We start from the raw sequence: 20,319 nt of genomic DNA on the forward strand, positions 1-20,319 counted from the left end.
ATGTGAAGCTTGATCTTGTGAATGTTGTGTTCAGGGCATCCAAATGTTGCTTATTTATATCTTGCATTTATATACTGCTTTTCTGCCAAGGCACCCAAGGTGATTTGCAATTTAAAATAGTAAAAAAACAAAAGCTACAATGTATACAAGCAGCATTGTCTCAGGCCACTGACAGTCTAGACCCTTCAGGAACATAGGAAACTAACCACAGGAACATAGGAAAGTGAGTCAGAGCATCAGTCTGTCTACTTTAGTATCAACAGACCTCCACGGTTTCAGACAGGAGTCTTTCCCAGCCCTACCTGAATATATCAGGGCTTGAACCTGGGGCTTTGTGCGGGCAAAGCATGTTCTGAACCACTGAGTCTTCTGGCCTGGGCTTATTTTCTTCTGCCATCCCTCAAGGCACACAGGTCTTCAGTAGACCCAGGGTACGTGAAAGTAAGTTAACAAGATGCAAAGGACCGCACAATCTCTGTATTTATAGCCATTGTGTTAGAGAGAGAATTTCAGCAGGTGGTAACCCTGTGCAAAAGTGTCAGAACATTTCACAGTGTGTTGTGAACACCTCTGCCTGTTGACCTGAAAATGTCAGCTAGTAGGCTATCGTGCTCATGGCAGTCTTTTCTTTTTAAATGGACTTGACGTTCCACATTGGCCACATTTCCAAGAGAGGATTACAAAAACCATCAGTTTGCAAAAGAAAAGAGATGGCACACTTGTACTGTAGGGCAGGCCCTAAACATGAAGCACACAGGAAGGAGCTCATTTCTCACTATTCTGAGGTATGCAACCCACCACCTCTGTCAGGTCAAAAGTTTTTTGGGAACAATATTGAACTACAACCAAATTTTCTTGTTCTCTAGATTGACAAAAGCATCTGAAACAGATGGCTGTTTTGTGTCTCAGGCTGCACAGTTGGTCTGGACCAGCTTTGCAATACTGAAATATATATTTATACAGTCAATCGTTTTGTGGTCTTCTTTACTTCAGTACACATATGGTATGTGCAGCACTTGGAGCCAATAATTATATACTACAAACATATTGGTTTGTGTGAGCCAAATCTGTTGTTTTGCGATATAATTGATGTTTATTGTTTAATATTTGTATGTAATTTGCTTTGTGAGCAATATCTGAGCAGCTATCAGAGCAAAATTCAGGAATACTTCTGCATAGAGATGGAGCTGTGCAATACCAAGCTCTGAGAAGGTCCCTGATCCACATGATGTTTAGAGAGACTCACTTTACAATACTTTCTGTAAGTGCACACATAGCAGGTGACTAGCTAGGACCAGAGGCAGAGTTATGGTGGAGCTCTTACCAGCCACATAGGCTACAAAGAGGACTTATAGACAGAGCTTGGAAAAGTTACTTTTTTGAACTACACCTCCCATCAGCCTAATCTAGTGGCCATGCTGGCTGGGGCTGATGGGAGTTGTAGTTCAAAAAAGTAACTTTTCCAAGCTCTGCTTATAGAAAGCATATAAAGGGTCTCCATCTAAGTTGCAGCTCATCCCAGTTGGGGAGCTTTTCCAAGCTTGGTCACTTGAACTCAGGGATCGCACAGATCCACCTCTTTGAAGTGCCCAAGAATTTTCTTGTGCTATGTCATGGTGACTAATATCAGCAACTGATTCCCTGGAAAGGTAAAATGCCTTTGGGAGACACGTAATATCTAGCACAGTGGTTCCCAAACGTTTTTTTCCTATGGATCACTTAAACATTGCTGATGGTCTGGGTGAACCACTTATTTTTTTTTCCTGTTGTAGCAATTGTAACATGTTGTACTAGATGTCGTATGACTGTAAATTGTATTTTTATTGGTTCTTTGTTTCTTATATGGTATTACATTGCATTTTATTGTATTACAATTCGCATTCCATAGAATTCAAATTGTAATACAAGGAAATACAAGAAATAAAAGAACCAATACAAATTCACTTAAAAATAAATATGAATATTTAATGTGGACATGCCATGGACCACCTGAATGAAGCTCACAGACCACACTTTAGGAACCTCTGCTCTAGCACTCAGAAACTGGACAAAAAACAGTGTGGCAGTTGAAATTATGTTGAAAAGCTCAAGTGCTTTTTTCACTTCCGCAGTGTTGGAATGGCAAATTAAAACTAAAAAGGCTTGTGATTTTACGCTACTTTTGTCCCATCCTAACTGACACGGCTTCCTTCACAGGAGCATGGGAACTGTAGCTGGGTGAGAGTATAGAAAATAGAAATCTCTACTGTCCCCTCTGAAACCTGTGTGTGACTGGTATAGAAATCTTTAGCTAGCTGTGTACGCAGTGACATTTTCTATACACAACACTAATAAGGTTTTTTGGAGGCTTTCAGATCCCCTCCCTAAGTAAAATGTTGCAGGAAGCTATCTGGCTCATGGGCTCTGATTTTGAACATCTAAAAAATAAACGAAAAAAGAAAGGCTGAGTTACTGCAGCGGTGGGGGGGAAAAACCCTTACAATACACTTGCAAAAACAACACCTAACTTAGACGTTATTTGCTATGTCGAACATTGTGACCTCAATATGTTGTTTTCCTTCTTTATCAGAATTGTATGGGCTTGCCAGTTGCTTATTTATAATGTCACATCCAAGTTGAAAAGAGGTTGTTTTCTGCAATATGATGAATGCAAGCCCCCTCTCCACCTCTCAGCCTCAATTCCTTGTTTCTCCCCCTCCCTTTTGCCATTTCCCTCAGATCAGAGTGCATTAAAGTGACTTAGAGTGCTTCGCTGAGATCTGTAGGACAGTCTCTTTCTCTCCTCCCCCCAACTACAATCTGTTATTCACTTTCTCCCCTTAAGCTGGTAAGGGTCATGTTCATATCTCCTGTCTGTCCAGGAGGTGAGCTGTTCTGTCCCAAGAGGATCAGCCCCATTTTGCAAAGATAGCCAAGAGCAATGGCAGTAAAAGCAGTTGGGCTGGCATCCCCCTGGCAAATGAGCACATAGACAATGTCATATTGAAACCATCACCCTACAGGATCCCCTGTCTTCTTGTGGCTTCCAAAGTGCAGTTCGTTAACTCTAAAAGTACCTCCAGGCCAACCACTCTTAAGATTTATTTTTGGGTTGGTTAAAATTATGACTAATGAAAGAACAATTAACAGATTTCTCACTTTTGTCTTAGAAGTCTTTTTTTCTTGGAAACTAATTCCAATAAATCTGAAGCTGAAGTACTGGAGGCCTGGCAATATCGCCATTCTAGGTGCCATTGATACTATGAGTTTGGACTATTTGATTAATTGTTTTAAAAACCCTCTTTAAGCATTAGCTTAAACCTTGCTTTGTTCTCAGGAAGAACCTTTTGTTATGGTGGCTGAGAATATACTCGGACAACCCAAACGCTATAAAGGCTTTTCCATTGATGTCTTGGATGCACTTTCGAAGAATCTGGGCTTCAAGTATGAGATATATCAATCTCCGGATGGCAAGTATGGGCAACAGCTCCATAACAGCTCATGGAATGGCATGATTGGAGAACTAATTAACAAGGTATATAGGACAGAAAGACTGCGATAACTGGAGAAAGATCTCAGTGCAGTCCTATACCTGCTTACTCCCTTAATCCCTTATACTTGCTTAATGAGACTTACTGCGAGGTAAGTGGGTATAGGATTCAGACTAAATGAAAGAAATAAAACATTTCAACTAGATTGAGCCACCTTGCTCAACCAAAAATGAGGCCATTGTAATAATTATTGCAAGTAAGGGATTAATATTTGTAATATTGCCTTTCTAACATCAGCATGTAGACTGTAGAAACCCTACAGTCTCTAGGAAGATTTCATTAGTCTTATCAAAACAATTTTGGCTTATTTTGAATATCTCAGTTATTTACCTAAAGAGAAATCTCATATTTGCTTTATTTGATCCTATTGATGAAATCCCAAGAATGTATCCCTCCCTATGAAATTGTGCTAGTCTTATCAACATTATTTTGGTTCCCCTTGAAATTCCGCAAATGTTTCACCTGAGGAGGAACTTTGAATTGCACTTAAAGTTTAGGCAAAACATTCAGTGGCAACATTAAAACAAATCTTTTGTCACCTGGTTATAGGCTGGAACTTACCAATAGTCGTGTACACGACAGCAGCAGTTGCTGCACACAACAGCAGAATATGAATTCCTCTTACATGTTTTAAGGCATTTTTTTCTGCTATAGATTTAGTAGATTTCTACTAAAAGCCACTCCACCTTGATTTCCAGGTAGGCTAGATGCACACTTTTTATAGCAATACTATTTTATAATGATCAGTTGAGTGGCTTCCCAAAGAGCAAGTTATAGTTTTGCCTTTTGTAAAGAATAGACTTTTAAAATGTAAAAAAATGGAAAATGAATCTCAAAGTGATTGAGTCACACATCTGATTTGGGGGCACTTGTATTGACCTGGATTAAGTGCATGCTGCTTAAAGTGATGCAGAACAGATTTCAGCACAGAATCCTCAAGGGCTCAGATGCTGGAATATATTTTGTAGGAAACATCACTTCATTTCTGACAGGGGATGAAAATTGTCATAGCAATAGAATGAAATCACAGGCTTGAATATTCAGTGGTGTGGTAATTTCCAAACAGTTTGTTCTCCTGTATTATATTATATTGCTTGTTATCTAGCATTTCTGCTCAAAGAGCGTATAAGATGCAAATGAAAGCAAAACACAGGATCAGAAAACAGTTATGTCTATAATGCTGTAGTGGGATACTTTTTATCTTCTCACTATTTCAAAGCATTCCAGATGGGCATGTGTGCCTTCTTTTTTATGTTTTTTTTTCTTTGAAATAATCTCATTGAGTCTCCCACAAAACAAGATTGTTCCATGCACACTTGGGTTACATTGCCAGAATAGGGCTATTTCGCTCACACGAAAAAGCTACACACAAACAAGGACAAGCATGCACAGCTCCATCTCCAAGTCACCTTTCAAGATGTAGAGGGTGAAGGTCTGAAGTAAGGGGCCTCAACAGATTGGGAGGAGGTGTGATGCTCATCCCTGCTCACCCTGCTCCTGTGTAGATCTTACACACAGGCAAAATGCCCGAACAGGACTATAGTGCTCCTGTTTTGATCTGCCCATTTACTGCTAAGGGAGATCATCAACATGATATTCTTAGCAACAAAATTATAAGCAGTATATGGAATGTAGACTGCCATCTTCTTTCAAATCATTTGTTTCTATTCATTTCTGCACACAATTCATGCATCAATATAGGGTAAAGTGAGTACAAAAACAAGTTAAGACACAATATTAATAGCTCATATAATGAGTTGTACAAAGTAATAAACAACAACAACTACCCTGTCCTTTCTTCTTCATAACTTAAATATTTTGGCCAGCATCCAAAGAACCACACATCTAAAAGGATTTTGGAATTGTGTTTCTCATATAACAGCTCTACATATGCCACACATGGGAGGCCATTGTGGATACTGAGGAGAGTTTCAAAAGGAATTTTGATATGTCACAATTGACCCTATGATTCACATCAAATGGGCAACATTCCACTTAGCATATCCCAGCCTTTGTATATAGCAGTTTCTTGAAATGGAAAAGGGTGCTGTAGTTAATTTACATATGCTGCAAAATCATGAGATGCATTTTCCCTCTGGACTCTATCTCTCAGACTACAGCTGGAGAACTGTATGTCTGAATTTTCCTCACAACCCTCTGACCTCTATTTATATAGGAAACTAGTATGTCAGGGAGCAAGGTTCTAAGTTAGTCTTGTCCCTAATGTGCTAATTTTTCTATGGGTAGGGAAGGTGTTTTTAATGATAGAGCATTCAAAGATGCATACCCTCACCTGCTGCCTTAAGTGATAGAATCCAGGAAAAGCTGTCATGATTCTGCTATACGAGTAGGTTGGCTTTTTTTTTTCTGAAAAGAAAGAAGTTAGATTGTCAGGCATGCGGGAGGGAGCCTTTTCAATTGTGGCTCCCAGACTTTGGAATTCCCTGCCCCAAGAAGCCCGCTTTGCTCCCTCCCTGATGGTCTTCTGGAAACTTGTAAAAACTATTTTGTTCTGGAGAGCCTTTGGTTGGGACTGATGGGTCAGCCTGACACTGTTTTAAGTTTTTTATCTTTTATTTTTATCTTTTAAGTTCTTTTATTGTCACTTTCTTATATGTGTATGCACATATATACATGTATGTATGTGTATGCATAATGCATTTTATGTATTTTAATTGTATTTTATGCATTTTAATTTACTGTAATGTTTGTGTATTTATTGTGTATTTTACTATATATGTGTGCTATTTTATTGTAGCCGCCCTGTCCTATTGTAGGGTGGAAGGGTGGGATAGAAATATTTTAAATAAACAAATAAATAGTAGCTAATCCCTTTCATATAAAGGAAAAGAAGGAAATAAATGAATTTTCACTCAAAGTAATTATCTACCATCAGACTAAGCATGGCATAGCATTCTCCCCCAACCAGAATCTGTGCCCAAACCAGCAATACTGTCACCATCCTTTCTTCATGTTGAAGGACTTGAAATATGCACAGAGGCTACTGCCAGCCCAAGACATTTTGTTGCCTGAAATGGAGGTCAAATGGTATCTTTCCTTGCTTTAAAAAGTCTTAAAGCATCATTTAGACATCAGCTCCTGCCTTCATCTATTCCCCTGCCATGGTGCTGCCTGAAGCTGGTCACCTTGCTGCATGGCACGGTTAGCCATGCATGCTTTCTTTGCACATGTCCAGAGTGCATTGCTGTATCTGGTCCTGAATTTTGATGGAGAGGGACATGTTCATTCTCTTCTTCACCATAATGTTTTTGGAGCAGAACCTTGTAGTTCTGCCTCCTTCACCCCTTTCCTTTACTGGTGGATGGCAAAGAGTGCTACTGGACCAGGAAGGAATCTGACCATTGTTTCTGTTCACTTTACAGAGAGCTGACTTGGCAATCTCGGCCATCACTATAACCCCAGAACGGGAGAGTGTTGTAGACTTCAGCAAGCGCTATATGGATTATTCCGTAGGGATCCTAATCAAGAAGCCGGAAGAGAAGATCAACATCTTTTCTCTCTTTGCCCCCTTCGATTTTGCGGTGTGGGCTTGCATTGCTGCTGCCATCCCTGTGGTTGGCGTCCTGATTTTTGTGCTGAACCGAATCCAAGCAGTAAGAGCCCAGAATTCTTCCCAGTCTGCTGCCACCGCTTCCTCCACACTTCACAGTGCCATTTGGATTGTGTACGGGGCCTTTGTTCAGCAAGGTACTTGGTCAAGTATTTTCTGTCTGACAAAAAACAGTACTGATGGCTATTCACTGCTTTTCAAGAAGGATAGGCCACAGACGAACCTCTTTCAAATAACTGTCTGAAGGGTACATTACAGAACTTGTTCTGCTGCTGACAGTACATTTGAGTAGACGTAGCATGATTTCATAACACAAAAAAACCATAGCTTATATTTCTGCATTCCAAGGTGCTTGTTAAATCCCATTTTGAGGGTTTTTAAAAACCTCTCTCTTCCATTTTCAAAGTAATTCTGTGAGGTAGTAATAAAAAAAAATAGTATGTTGGTCTTTCATGCTTACCCATAAAGGCCTGTTTATGCAAAATGCTGTACTTGTGAATGAAATATACTGACATATAGGATGTTTTCCTTTTGCAAACACTGACCCATATGAATATGGTTTATGTTTGTGATTATAGGGCACTGGGAGAGTAGGTCTTTTATGGCTGAGGAAGTGTGTTGTGTATTAATATAATTTTATTTTATTTTGCAGATTGTTATACTGTACTTTGCGGCTTTTAAATTTTTTCTTAAATGCCATTAGTATAAAGACAGGGTGAATTTTTTAAAAAGTCCCTTAAATAAAAATTATTCATATCTGACTTGAACTTATTGACAAATTATTCATGTCTAACTGTAGCTCCAGATTATATGCATCGCCCCGTAAATGCCAGCTGAGCCTCTGAAATAAGAATTCTGGAAGAAGGTCTGTCTCAGGCTTGTAGGCTGCCATGACACTCTGGTCAAACTACATAAGCAGAAGAAGAATCTCAGATATTATATGCATGTATATCTTCCAGGTGTAATCAGCACATAAACAGATACATACAGACATGCATATAAATGTATAAAAATGTGTATGTATTAACATACTTTCAAAATTATGCTGCAGGAATATAGTGCAGCATGGGGCTTGACTCTTTTAACACTCAATTATTTGTCTTTTTCACAGTCCATAGTATGCACAAAGCTCTCCACCAACATATTTCAAATGAGTTGATTTTCCTCTTATCCGCTTTTTTCACTGTCCAACTTTCACATCCATACATGGAGATCAGGAATACCATGGCTTGAATGTGGACATCACCAAAGGGGCTATAGGAATCGAATCAATTATATAATTGGAAGCAGAAGATGGAGAAGTTCTGCAAAAACAAGACCAGGAGCAGACTGCGATACAGATCATGAACTGGTAATATAAAAAATCAAAGTAAAGCTAAAGAAGAAGAACAAAGCAACCATAATGCCAAAATACAATTTAAATAACATCTCAGAAGAATTTAAAGATCAAATAAGGAACAGATTTGAGGCTTTAATCCTAGCTGATATAGAACCAGAAGAACTATGAAGTCAGAGACATTATCAGGGAAGAATGCAAAAAGGCAATACCTCTAATTAAAAAGAGAGAAATACCTCAATGGATGACTGGAGAAACTCTTAAAATGGTTAAAAACAGAAGGAAAGCAAAATCAAAAGGAGAGAGAAACATGGTTAGAACCCTAAATGAAATAATACAGTTCGTAGGGACTATTGTACAGAAATAGAAGAGGATAATAAAAAAGGTAGAACAAGAGCCCAATTCCAAAAGATTAGAGAAATCAAAAGGAAATTTACACCAAGAGTAGGAATGTTGAATAATCAACAGGAGAACACAGTGACTGACCGAGATAAAATAAAAGGAAGATGGAAGCAATACATTGAAGAAGCTGGCCTACCATCTTTAACATGCCAAGCATGGCAGCTGGCCCTAAATTACTGGGCCAAAATATCATACGATCCTCCAACTAGCTATTTAATCCACATGTGGGGAGATTCTTATCCCTCATCCTGGAATAATAGAATTAGGAGACACCTTTTGACAATTGGCCTATCCTCTGATTATCTAGCAACCCAAACTTTATCTTCGGCTAGATTAGCTATTCATACCCGGCTTAATGATATTGACTTCCAAATGGCAATCATGAAGGCTATAACAGTTTGTTCGCCCATATATTTCAAATTTCAATTTAAGCCTTTAATTCAGGTCCCTTATTTAGATTATCTTGTTAACCCTAATTTACGTTTGACTTTTACTAGGGCAAGATTTAACTCATTACAATCTGCCTTATTGTTGGGTAGGTATAAGGCAATCCCCTACGAACAACGTTTTTGCCCTTGTGGAAGTGGAAAAATTGAAACTCTTGCGCATACTATCCTTGACTGTTCTCTCTATGACTTTCTACGATCTAAATTCATAGCCAATATAACAGAAAACTGCTCTCTGATGCCGACTGATAAATTGATCTACCATCTTATCTCAGGTTTTAACAGAGAAATAACTATGAATGTGGCCAAATTCTTATACGCTGCTCAATGTTTACGCGCAAATGCCTTTGATATGTAATTTTCCAATCTTCTCCTGATCAAATGTATATGTTGTTCTTATTTGATAATTTTTGTACATATTTATTTTACTATACTCTCAGTATACGGGTCTCCGACCGCAAATAAATAAATAAATAAATAAATACATTGAAGAATTATATAAAATAATTGAAAGGATGACAGATTCATTCACAGAGGAACTGTATGAAGAAGAACCAGAAATTTTAGAATGTGGGGTGAAAGCTGCTCTTAAAATACTCTGAAGAAACAAATCACCAGGAATAGATGGCATACAAATAGAGTTGTTACAAGTTACTGAGATGGAATCCGTCCAAATTTTGAAAAAAAGTTGTCAACACATATGGAAAATAAAACAATGGCCCACAGACTGGAAGCAGTCAATATACATCGCAATTCCAAAGGAAGGGGATCCCAGGGAATGCAGTAATTATTGCCTTAATATCCCATGCAAGTAAAGTAATGTTCAAGATACTACAAAAAAGACTCTTACCTTATATGGAATGAGAAATGCCAGAAGTGCAAGCTCAATTTAGAAAGGGATGAGACACCAGAGATCATATTGCAAATGTACGTTGGATAATGGAACAGACCAAGGAATTTCAGAAGAAAATCACCCTGTGCTTTATAGATTACAGCAAAGGCTTTGATTGTGTAGATCACAAAAAACTATGGAATCATAGTGGGGTGTAACAGCATCTGATTGTCCTGATGCTCAACCTATACTCTGGACAAGAGGCTACTATAAGGACAGAATATGGAGAAACTGACCGGTTCCCCATCAGGAAGGGTGTGAGACAGGTGTATTTTGTCACCCTATTTGTTTAATCCAGTCTTTCCCAACTAGTGGGCCACCAGATGTTGTTGGACCACAACTCCCATCAGCCTCAGCCAGCATTGCCAATGGTCAGGAAAGATGGGAATTGTGGTCCAACAACATCTGGTGGCCCACTAGTTGGGAAAGGCTGGTTTAATCTATATGCAAAACATATCATATGAAAAGCAGGATTGGACCAAGATGAAGGAGGTATGAAAATTGGAGGGAGAAATATCAGTAATTTAAGATATGCAGATGATAGCATACTACTAGCAGAAACCAGTAAAGATCTGAAACGAATGCTGATGAAAGTTAAAGGAGAAAGCACGAAAGCAGGACTACAGCTGAACATCAAAAAGACTAAAGTTATGACAACAGAAGATTTAAGTAACTTCAAAGTTGATAATGAGGACATTGAACTTGTCAAGGATTATCAATACCTTGGCACAGTCATTAACCAAAATGGAAACAATAGTCAAGAAATGAGAAGAAGGCTAGGAACTGGGGAGGGCAGGTATGAGAGAACTAGAAAAGATCCTCAAATGCAAAGATGTATCACTGAATACCAAAGTCAGGATCATTCAGACCATGGTATTCCTGATCTCGTATGTGTGCATGCGAAAGTTGGACAGTGAAAAAAGCAGGTAAGAGAAAAATAAACTCATTTGAAAAGTGGTGTTGGAGGAGAGTTTTGTGGATACCATGAATCACAAAAAACACAAATAATTGGGTGTTAGAACAAATTAAACCAGAACTGTCACTAGAAGCTAAAATGATGAAACTGAGGTTATCATACTTTGAACACATAATGAGAAGACATGACTCACTGAAAAAGACAATAATGCTGGGAAAACAGGAGTAGAAAAAGAGGAAGACCAAACAAGAGATGGATTGATTCCATAAAGGAAGCCACAGACCTGCACTTACAAGATCTGAACAGGGTTTACAACAGATGCTATTGGAGGTTGCTGATTCATAGGGTCAACATCAGTCGTAATTAACTGGAAGCACATAACACACACACAAAACTGGAAATTTCCCATGAGCTCTACACATCTCTAGCTTTAACTGAATACTTCTAAAGTGGATTTTTTTGTGGAGTACTTTTGGTGGATTGCTACTCTGGGCTCCTTTGAGTGGGGTAGCATATACATTTAAGTGGGGTAGCATATACATTTAATAAATAAAATGAAACTCAAAGCAAATTTGAAAAGTTTCCCCAAGCATTTGAGGAAATTTGAAGAAGATCAGTAAAACTTCTCAGAAAGGTTCTGGACATTCCTAGGATTTGTCTTAGTAGACGATATGCCCATATTTTGATGGAGAATGTGTTTCTAAATAGTAAAAACTTAAAAGTCGTCTGAGCACGTACAGGTTTATTTTATTTTATTTATTATTTGATTTATATCCCGCCCTTCCTCCCAGCAGGAGCCCAGGGCGGCATGGGTTCATTCAGGTTCAATGTCTAATTTTAGACATAGTATAAGTGGTAGCATAAACGAAGAAGAAGCTAGACAAATACATGCCACTGATATCTTGGATTATGTTTCAGTTTAAGCCATTTAAACCTTGTGAATTTTGGAGCCAATTTGCACATCCATTTAATTCACTTGGCACAGAGTTGGTAGGACTGTGCGACTACCGATGACACATGGGAGATCCCATGGCTGAATATTCTGCTATAACAAAACTTTCCTGCCCTTAAAAGCTAGTTATGTCAGGGAGAGGGATGCAAAGTATTCTTCTCCTGGATGTGCAAGTTTTTCACATGAAGGAATGTGGAGGGTCCTGTCCCCCCTCCATGGCAGAGTGTTCAGATATGCAATCTCCAACCAGCATACTGAAATGCTACACTTCTGGGAACTCTGGGCCATGTGATCTGTCTGCTTGTGTAGATCAGTTTTAGTCTCTGGGATCCCTTGCAATTGTGTTATGTGATTCTTTACTGTGTACATCCATGCTTTTTATGATGACATTTCTTTTTTAAAAAGGAGTGGACCCAGAATGCATACGGATAATGGAGAGGTTTCAAAGAGCCACTATAGACATCATTAGCTTTTGTAAATTAGTTTCTTAGGTATGGGTTTCCAATAACTTGCTTCATTTTCTTACATTTCAGGTGGTGAATCTACAGTCAATTCAGTGGCAATGCGGATTGTAATGGGAAGTTGGTGGCTCTTCACCCTTATTGTATGTTCATCCTACACAGCTAACCTAGCAGCATTTCTCACTGTGAATAGAATGGACAATCCTATAAGGTAAGAGTATTTTCCTACTACATATCCAAAAAAAGCAAACTTCAAATAAACATGTAAGGTATATTGGGCATAAGGCCGGACATTTGAGGGGACTTTGGGATGCATATAGGGGCCATGGGAAATACCCACAAAAAGCTCTTCCCATTGAAATGAAGAAACAAGCCTCACTCACAGATCTTTGTTTTCTAATCTTTTATCAGAAATTAATTCAAATTCTGCTTTGAAACACGAATGCTAGAAAACGTCAGTGCTGCTGTTTATCGAAAATGGTTCATTCTGCTTTAGAGGCCATGTTCTATTATTTACCATAGCTGTAGCTGTACAGGCTCATAAACCAAAACTACGTTATATAACATCTGACCTTAATATTTATGGAACACAACCTCAGTTGTATGAGTAATTTCAGTAGTTATACACCCCAAACTACATGTGTGTAAATAACTTGCTTCCACATGATTGGGCGTCATTGCTTTGAAAGGGGCATTGCTGGTAGTACTAGAATAGAAGGTAGTATATATCATATATCAGTGTGGTAAATTGTACTCCCTTATAATAAACATCATAAGTTTACCATTAGTAGTACATTTTAGCCTTTTTTCCTTGCTCTGTGTCAGTGATTAAAACTTACAGCCATTCATCCTGAGGTGTGATTGCATCCAGCTGTCAACAAAATTGGCAAGAGCCAGCTTCCAGCTAATTCGTTACAGTTCGTGATAATGTACAAAGCACATAGCAAGACAATTTCATTTGAAGTACTAAAAAGAAAAAAAATGTATTCATTCCATGTTGCTGGAAACATTAATTGAATCTTCAGTCTCTTCTTAACACTAAAGATCTTCTCTCAGACCTCAGCCTTTTCCTATTGCTTGAGCAGATTACCTCAGTTCAAAAGAAACTGAAAGCGTTTTTTTTCCCCTGATAAACCTTTCAGCTTGGAAGAATAACTGGTGCATGAATGTGGCTATATTCTGCATTTTAAATTTCCTTACCATTTTGGATTATCTGTGGAGCTGTTATCTTCAGACTGAGACTACCCCATGGCTGTCTTCCTTTCATGATAGCCTTTATGGTTTAACCCAGGGGAGGGGAACCTCTGGCCCTCCACATCAGCCCTAACAAGCATGGCCAGGGATAATGGGAGCTGTAGTTTAGCAACATCTGGCAGGCCAAAGTTCCCAGTTCCTAGTGTAACCTTTCAGCTGGTGCCTCTCTGTTTTCCATGATTTTCAGTTACGAGCTCTCACTAGGAAACCTATTCCTTTGGGGTGGGGAAAGAGAGGTGCTTTATTAGGTGCTTTTAGGCAAGCTGCTCACCCTCTCACAATCCCCCCTCCTCCCCATTTTCAGTATGGAGAAGATAATGCTGACCTGTCTTTCACAGTTGCTGTGAGGAGTATTGAGATTATATGTACGAAGCACATTGAGCCTTCTCAAATGCTATATATGTATAAGCTCAGGGTGTGTATACAGTGCCTTGCAAAAGTAATCAGACCCCTGATCAATGCTCTCATATTACTAAATTACAAATGCATTGTAATTTTGTTCTCTGTGATATTTTATTTTGAAACACTGAAACTCAAAATCAGTTATTGTAAGGTGACATTGGTTTTATGTTGGGAAATGTTTGTAAGAAGCATAAAAAACTGAAATGTTGCTTGTGTAAGTATTCAACCCTTGTGCTGTGGAAGCTCACAGTTTACACAGATGAAAGAAATTACCCTATCAAGGACACAGTTACCTTACCATTGGCCTCCACCTGTGAACCATTGAAGTTGCTGTCACATTGTCAGGATAAAACCCCCACTGTTGAAGGGTCATTGGTCAGGCTGTGGCTCTGAAGGAGAATGAAGACCAAAGAGCATTCTACAGAAGTGAGAGATAATGTAATAAAATTCATAGATTAGGAAAAGGGTACAAAATAATACCCAAGTGTTTGGATCCCAGCGAGCACAGTTGGATCAATAATCAGGAAGTGGAAGCTGCATCACACCACCCAGGCAGTGCCAAGAAAAGACCGTCCCTCAAAACCCAGCACTTGAACAAGAAGGAGACTTGCGAGAGAAGCCACAGAGAGGCCAACAATCACTTTGAAGCAGCTACAGAGTTCAGTGGCTGGGAGTGGAGCAATGGTGCATGAGTCAACCACATAAAGAGCTATGCTTAACACTGGACTGTATGGGTGGGTGGCAAGAAAGAAGTCGTTACTCAAAAAGTACCATCTGAAAGCACGTCTGGAGTTTGCCAGATAGCATGAGAGTGCCCCAAGCTGTGATGCGGGGAAAGGGTCTGTGCTTTGATGAGACCAAGATAGAGCTTTTTGACCAAAACTCAAAGCGCTATGTGTGGCACAAACCTAACACTGCCCATGCCTCAAGACACACCATCCCTACAGTGAAGTATGATGGTGGCAACATCAAGCTGTGGGGCTGGTTCTCATCAGCAGGGACTGGGCATCTTGTTAAAATTGAAGGAAGAATGGATGGAGCAAAATACAGGGAAATACTGCAAGAGAACCTGTTTCAGTCCACTAACAAAACTGAAGCTTGGGAGGAAATTCACTTTTCATCAGGACAATGATCCCAAGCACAAGGCCAGAGCAACATTGGAGTGGCTCAAGAACAAAAAGGTGAATGTCCTACAGTGGCCCAGTCAAAGTCCAGATCTCAATCCCATTGAGAGTCTGTGGCACTATTGCAAAATTGTGGTCCTCAAGCGACGTCTAACTAGCCTGAACAACCTGGAGTGAATCTGCCAAGAAGAATGGGCCAAAATCCCTCCGACACTGTGTGCAAAGCTGGTGCATACCTACCCCAAAAGACTTAAAGCTGTTATTGCAGGGAAGGTGGCTCTACTAACAATGTGTGGGGGTTGAATACTTATACAAGCAACATGTTTCAGTTTTTTATGTTTCTTAAAACATTTCCCAACATAAAACCAATGTCACCTTACAATAATTGCTTTTGAGTTTCCATGTTTCAAAATAAAATATCATACAGAACGAAACTACAATGTACCATTTTGTAATTCAGTAATACGAGAGCATTGGTCAGGGGCCTGATTACTTTTGCAAGGCACTGTCATTATATGCTTCAGTGGTATATAAGCCCTGACATATTCAGTAGGGTTGGGAAAGATCCCTGTCTGAATCCCTGGAAGCTTCTGCCAGTCAGTGTAGGCAGTACTGAGGTAGATGGTCCAATAGTCTAAGTCTTAATAAGGCAGCTTCCTTTATGACTGTAAAGCCTTGTTTATCTGAAAGGAGTTTTCTGACTTTTCTTTCTGTTCTGTACTTTCAAATCTTATCTGACACCTTTCCATTTGGATGCTGACCTCCTGTGATTCATCCAGCTCAGGCACAGAGCTCTACTGGGCATTTCTTGTGCTGCTGTATCTTGCTTTATTTATGGATTTCTAGTCCAGTCTGTTCTTCCACCACCACCCTAGCATTAAAATAATGCATAGTACAGAACAGCTGCTTGCTCCTTAAAGGTTCCCTCGGCTTGTAAAGACCACTTAATTTGAATTACTCTTGTTTTCAAAAATAGTGAGGCGTGGGATTAGGGATGGGGGAGAAAGTCAATTCAGTTTGCATTTAAAGGTGAGTTTATCAAATGCACGCTTTCCAAAAACAACATGAGAGCCCAAACACAGCCATCCTTTGAAATTCACACTTTTTCAAATCTTGTGATGCAGTTCTCTAACCAAGCAATGTTTACACAAATGCACATATTAGGGGAAAGTGTGCATAACAATGAATATATGCGAGAAATTACCATCTAAAATGCATTATATTAAGAGAAAGTGCTTGCAAAAATGTGTATATTTATTAAAACAGCATGCAAAATGTTTTAGTAGGAGAAATTTGCACTAAAGTGCAGAAGAATTATCATGAGGATTTGTTTTAAAAAATCACAAATTTCTGTAGAAATGTGGAGAATTGAATTCAAGATTAGAAAAATGGGAAACTGACAGAACCAAAGTTGACAGATCCTTTCGTCCTTGGGACAGAGTAACTAATAGCTGTCAGTCATGCCACTCACCTGAAAACCAGTCACCTTACAAGATTTCCTTCCAGTGCTAGTAAGCTGATCCGCCCTCCCACCATGTTACTATCCTGCCCCTTCTCAAAGAGAATTCAAGTTGGCTGTACTGCTTCTTATTTAGCAGCTAGAAGGGAAAAAACTAGGACTATGGCTCAGCAGCAGTTACTACATAGTTTAGTTTTTCATTATGAGCTAGGCTTTGCTCCTCAGTCCCCTCTAAAATCTCCCATAAACTTTCCCAATTAAAAATTTAGCATGTGTGACAAGTTACTGCAGGCAATCTGATGTTATAAGAGAAAGAATTAACCAGCATTGCTTGCATTTCTAATGCTTTTTAATGCGTTGACTTTGGTCCTCAAAATAGGAGGCAATACTACCTAAGGAGGGCAGTCAAAAACCCTAATCTTCACCAGACTTTTGAACAGAAATGTGGATGTATGGAGAATTATGGAGCATTCAGGGGAGAAGGACAAAGGTGAAATTTGTGGGTGAGTGGGAGGTGGATCATTACTTCCTTACATTACCTACTGTCTTGCTGAGACACCCTGAAGTCAGTCACGAACGAGGAGTTGTGCTTTTCTTTAACAGGTTTATTAAAAGACTTTGGTTTAGAGCGCTTCATGAATCAACTTACAGGTTACACAGAATTCAACATTGTTACTAGGCTAGACTAAACACGACTACACCGCACTAAGCCTTTGTTGCAGCAACTAGATTTGCCCCCTCACCCTGCCTAAGTAAGGTTGGACGAGCACCCGCCTCGTGTGAACTGTCACTGTTGGGAGAGCGCACACACTCAAGACCTCCTTCTCACAGGAGCCATTGGGGCATATTGTTCTTGCCAGTCCTGGTGCCTCTGTGAGCGAGGTGACAGCAGCCGCTCTGTCTCAGCAGGACCCTCTTTGTCAGAGGGAGGGGCAATGTGCTGGGGAGGCGGCAGAGCAGGCATGGGTAGAGGAGGCGTGTCAGGCAGGGTGACAACTGCCTGACTGGATTGAGCCTCCTTGTGGGTAACCGGAGCTTCAGGGATGGAACTGTCATTATCCAGAAAGAGAGAGTTCTCAGAGTCCTGTGTGCCCGACGCCTCAACATGGGAGGCGTCCATCCATTCAAAGTCCTCCTCTGCTGTCTCACTGCACCACCCCCGTTCTGCTGAGCCCATGACACTTACTTATGAGGTGGTCTGAGGGTGGTCTTCTTTATTTTCTTTTACCTTTAAAATCAAGCCAGGGCTCAGCAGTGCACTACAGAAGAGGGAAATTGTTAAAGACCCGGAAATGAAGCTACATACTGATGTAGCCTCATTACCAGGGCACTATATGGGACTCCGTGGCGCAGAGTGGTAAGCGGCGGTAATGCAGCCGAAGCTCTGCTCACGGCCGGAGTTCGATTCCAACGGAAGGAGGAAGTGGAATCTCCGGTAAAAGGGGTCGAGGTCCACTCAGCCTTCCATCCATCCGTGGTCGGTAAAATGAGTACCCAGCATATGTTGGGTGGTAAAGAAAGGCCGGGGACAGAACTGCCAATCCCACCCCGTATATACGGTCTGCCTAGTAAATGTCGCAAGACGTCACCCTAAGAGTCGGAAATGACTCGCACTACAAGTGCGGGGACACTTTTACCTTTACCTTATGGACAGACCATAGAGGTAACAATCTTCTTTCTGTACACAGTCTGGTAATGATACTACACCAGAAGACGTCATTCTCAGTGGGTTTAGTGGCCACATTTCCCAAGCACGCAGCAGCTGTGCCAACAAGTAAATGTTGGAGAAGTTAATAAATGATATGCCTGCCTCCTCCTTCAAATCTTTGGATAGCATTTCACTTTTCTCCTCCCATCCCCCAACCACTCCACATACAAATGTCTGGAGAAACATTTCCATATGAATGTTTTGTGCAGTCCTGCTCTCAAGCATTGTTTTTGGTGTGCATTTGATAAGTTTGGGGAGGTCAGTACCAAACTCCTTAACCCTCATTTTACTTCATCTAATCCATTTAGTTGTATGTGATGTTTTTCCTACTTGTTTCAACCTGGGCGTTCTTTGCCATGCCATCAAGCCTACAATTGGCATCAAATTTATATAGAGGCCTGCACTCACATAACCCAGCACATATCAGATTGAGCCACATAATAAATTTGGATTGTACAGATGGGCTCTGTGAAAACTAGGGATGTGCTAGAATTCCACTCAATTCAGATTTGGCACTGAATTTCCCATTAATTTGCTTATTCTCAATTGCAGAGGATTGGATTTTAATGTAGCAAATTTCCGCAGCTATTTTTGAAAACAAACTTTTTTTAAAAAAAATCCTCCTCTAAAACAATAATTTAAGAAGGATATTTTACCAATATTTCTTTTTAAAATATTGTTATTTCCTTCAAAATATTGATATTTTTCAAGGAAATCAATATTTCCATCAAAATATCAATATTTTAAAAGGAAGTATCAATATTTCCTTCAAAATATCCATATTTAAAAATATTGATATTAATATCTTTTTTTCTGAGCAGAAGAAAACACAGATCAGTAAAAGCAAAGGCTAGCAGATGCAGAACAAACTGAAATTGATGCCAACCTGTTAGGTCGACGGAATGCTTTGGAACTGACACCGGCCAACAGACCCTTTCCCTAGTGTAAACCCCTATGCAAACATGATGTCCAACATGCAAATACAGGGAGGGATTTGGAGAGGAGCCATCTTCCATGTTGAGTTCCTTGCATTCAAGAAAAACATCTGCACAATGTTCACAGGTCTCTGCATCATTGCTCTGGTTTCACCAAAGAAAGTGAGGAACATTTTAATTGTATCTTAGGAAGAGTTTATCAATCAGGAGATATGTGAGACTGCAACCCAGTCACCCATCTGTATTTTTGAATTTAATTCACAATGATGTGGATTACCATGCTGCTTCTTGTTTGTAGAATAAGTGTGTGGAGTTTAGCAGCTACATACATATTCCAGAGCCTAATGTCAGGAGCATCCTTCTGATGATAACTGAGTACCACACACATACATACACACACACACACACACACACACAAATTAGGGCACATAGAAAAATGGGCTATCTGCAAATTCAAAGGCTTTTTTAATTAAAGCCTTTATCAAATAAGCTCTAACACTTACAGTTTTAATGAATATTTTAAGTATGTCTGTTTAAGTCTGTCTCCTGTTCGCATACAGACTGTATTGTGTCTGTTAATATAATCATATCTATTGTCTGCTGCATTGGAGTGTATCAGTAGCTGTACTTGGATTCCTGAGTTTACATGCTTATTTATATTAAGGGTAAAATATAGTCATGCAAAGACCCTATTAGTGTGATCATCCCTTCTTTTTGAAGGGAAATAATCATTCCTATCAGCATTCATAGGGAGTACCCAGCCCACAAGTGATCTTATCTGTGTGACGGAGGAGGATGTGTTGCATCTTCTCCACACATTTGTCAATCACTTTTAGATTGGCAGCCTTTCAGGTAGGGAATTACCTCTTTAAAATTTATTGGACAGCATCTAGTAAAATGTATTGGACAGCATCTAGTTGGGCCCTTGGCC

The 20,319-nt window shown here is 39.7% G+C and overlaps 1 protein-coding gene across 4 annotated transcripts in view; it reads left to right on the top strand.

Annotated features, from left to right (window-relative positions):
* Nucleotides 1-20,319, top strand: part of GRID1 (glutamate ionotropic receptor delta type subunit 1) — a 1,096,368-nt gene that overhangs the window by 979,220 nt on the left and 96,829 nt on the right. For all 4 annotated transcript variants that reach the window (XM_061635045.1, XM_061635047.1, XM_061635044.1 and 1 more), the window contains 3 exons: nt 3,317-3,514; nt 6,914-7,238; nt 12,579-12,717. In XM_061635045.1, coding sequence (XP_061491029.1) covers nt 3,317-3,514; nt 6,914-7,238; nt 12,579-12,717 — 662 coding nt within the window. The remainder of the gene's footprint in view (nt 1-3,316; nt 3,515-6,913; nt 7,239-12,578; nt 12,718-20,319) is intronic.

Source organism: Rhineura floridana, chromosome 7 (genome assembly GCF_030035675.1).
Source record: "Rhineura floridana isolate rRhiFlo1 chromosome 7, rRhiFlo1.hap2, whole genome shotgun sequence".
In the NCBI taxonomy this organism is placed as follows: Eukaryota; Metazoa; Chordata; class Lepidosauria; order Squamata; family Rhineuridae; genus Rhineura; species Rhineura floridana.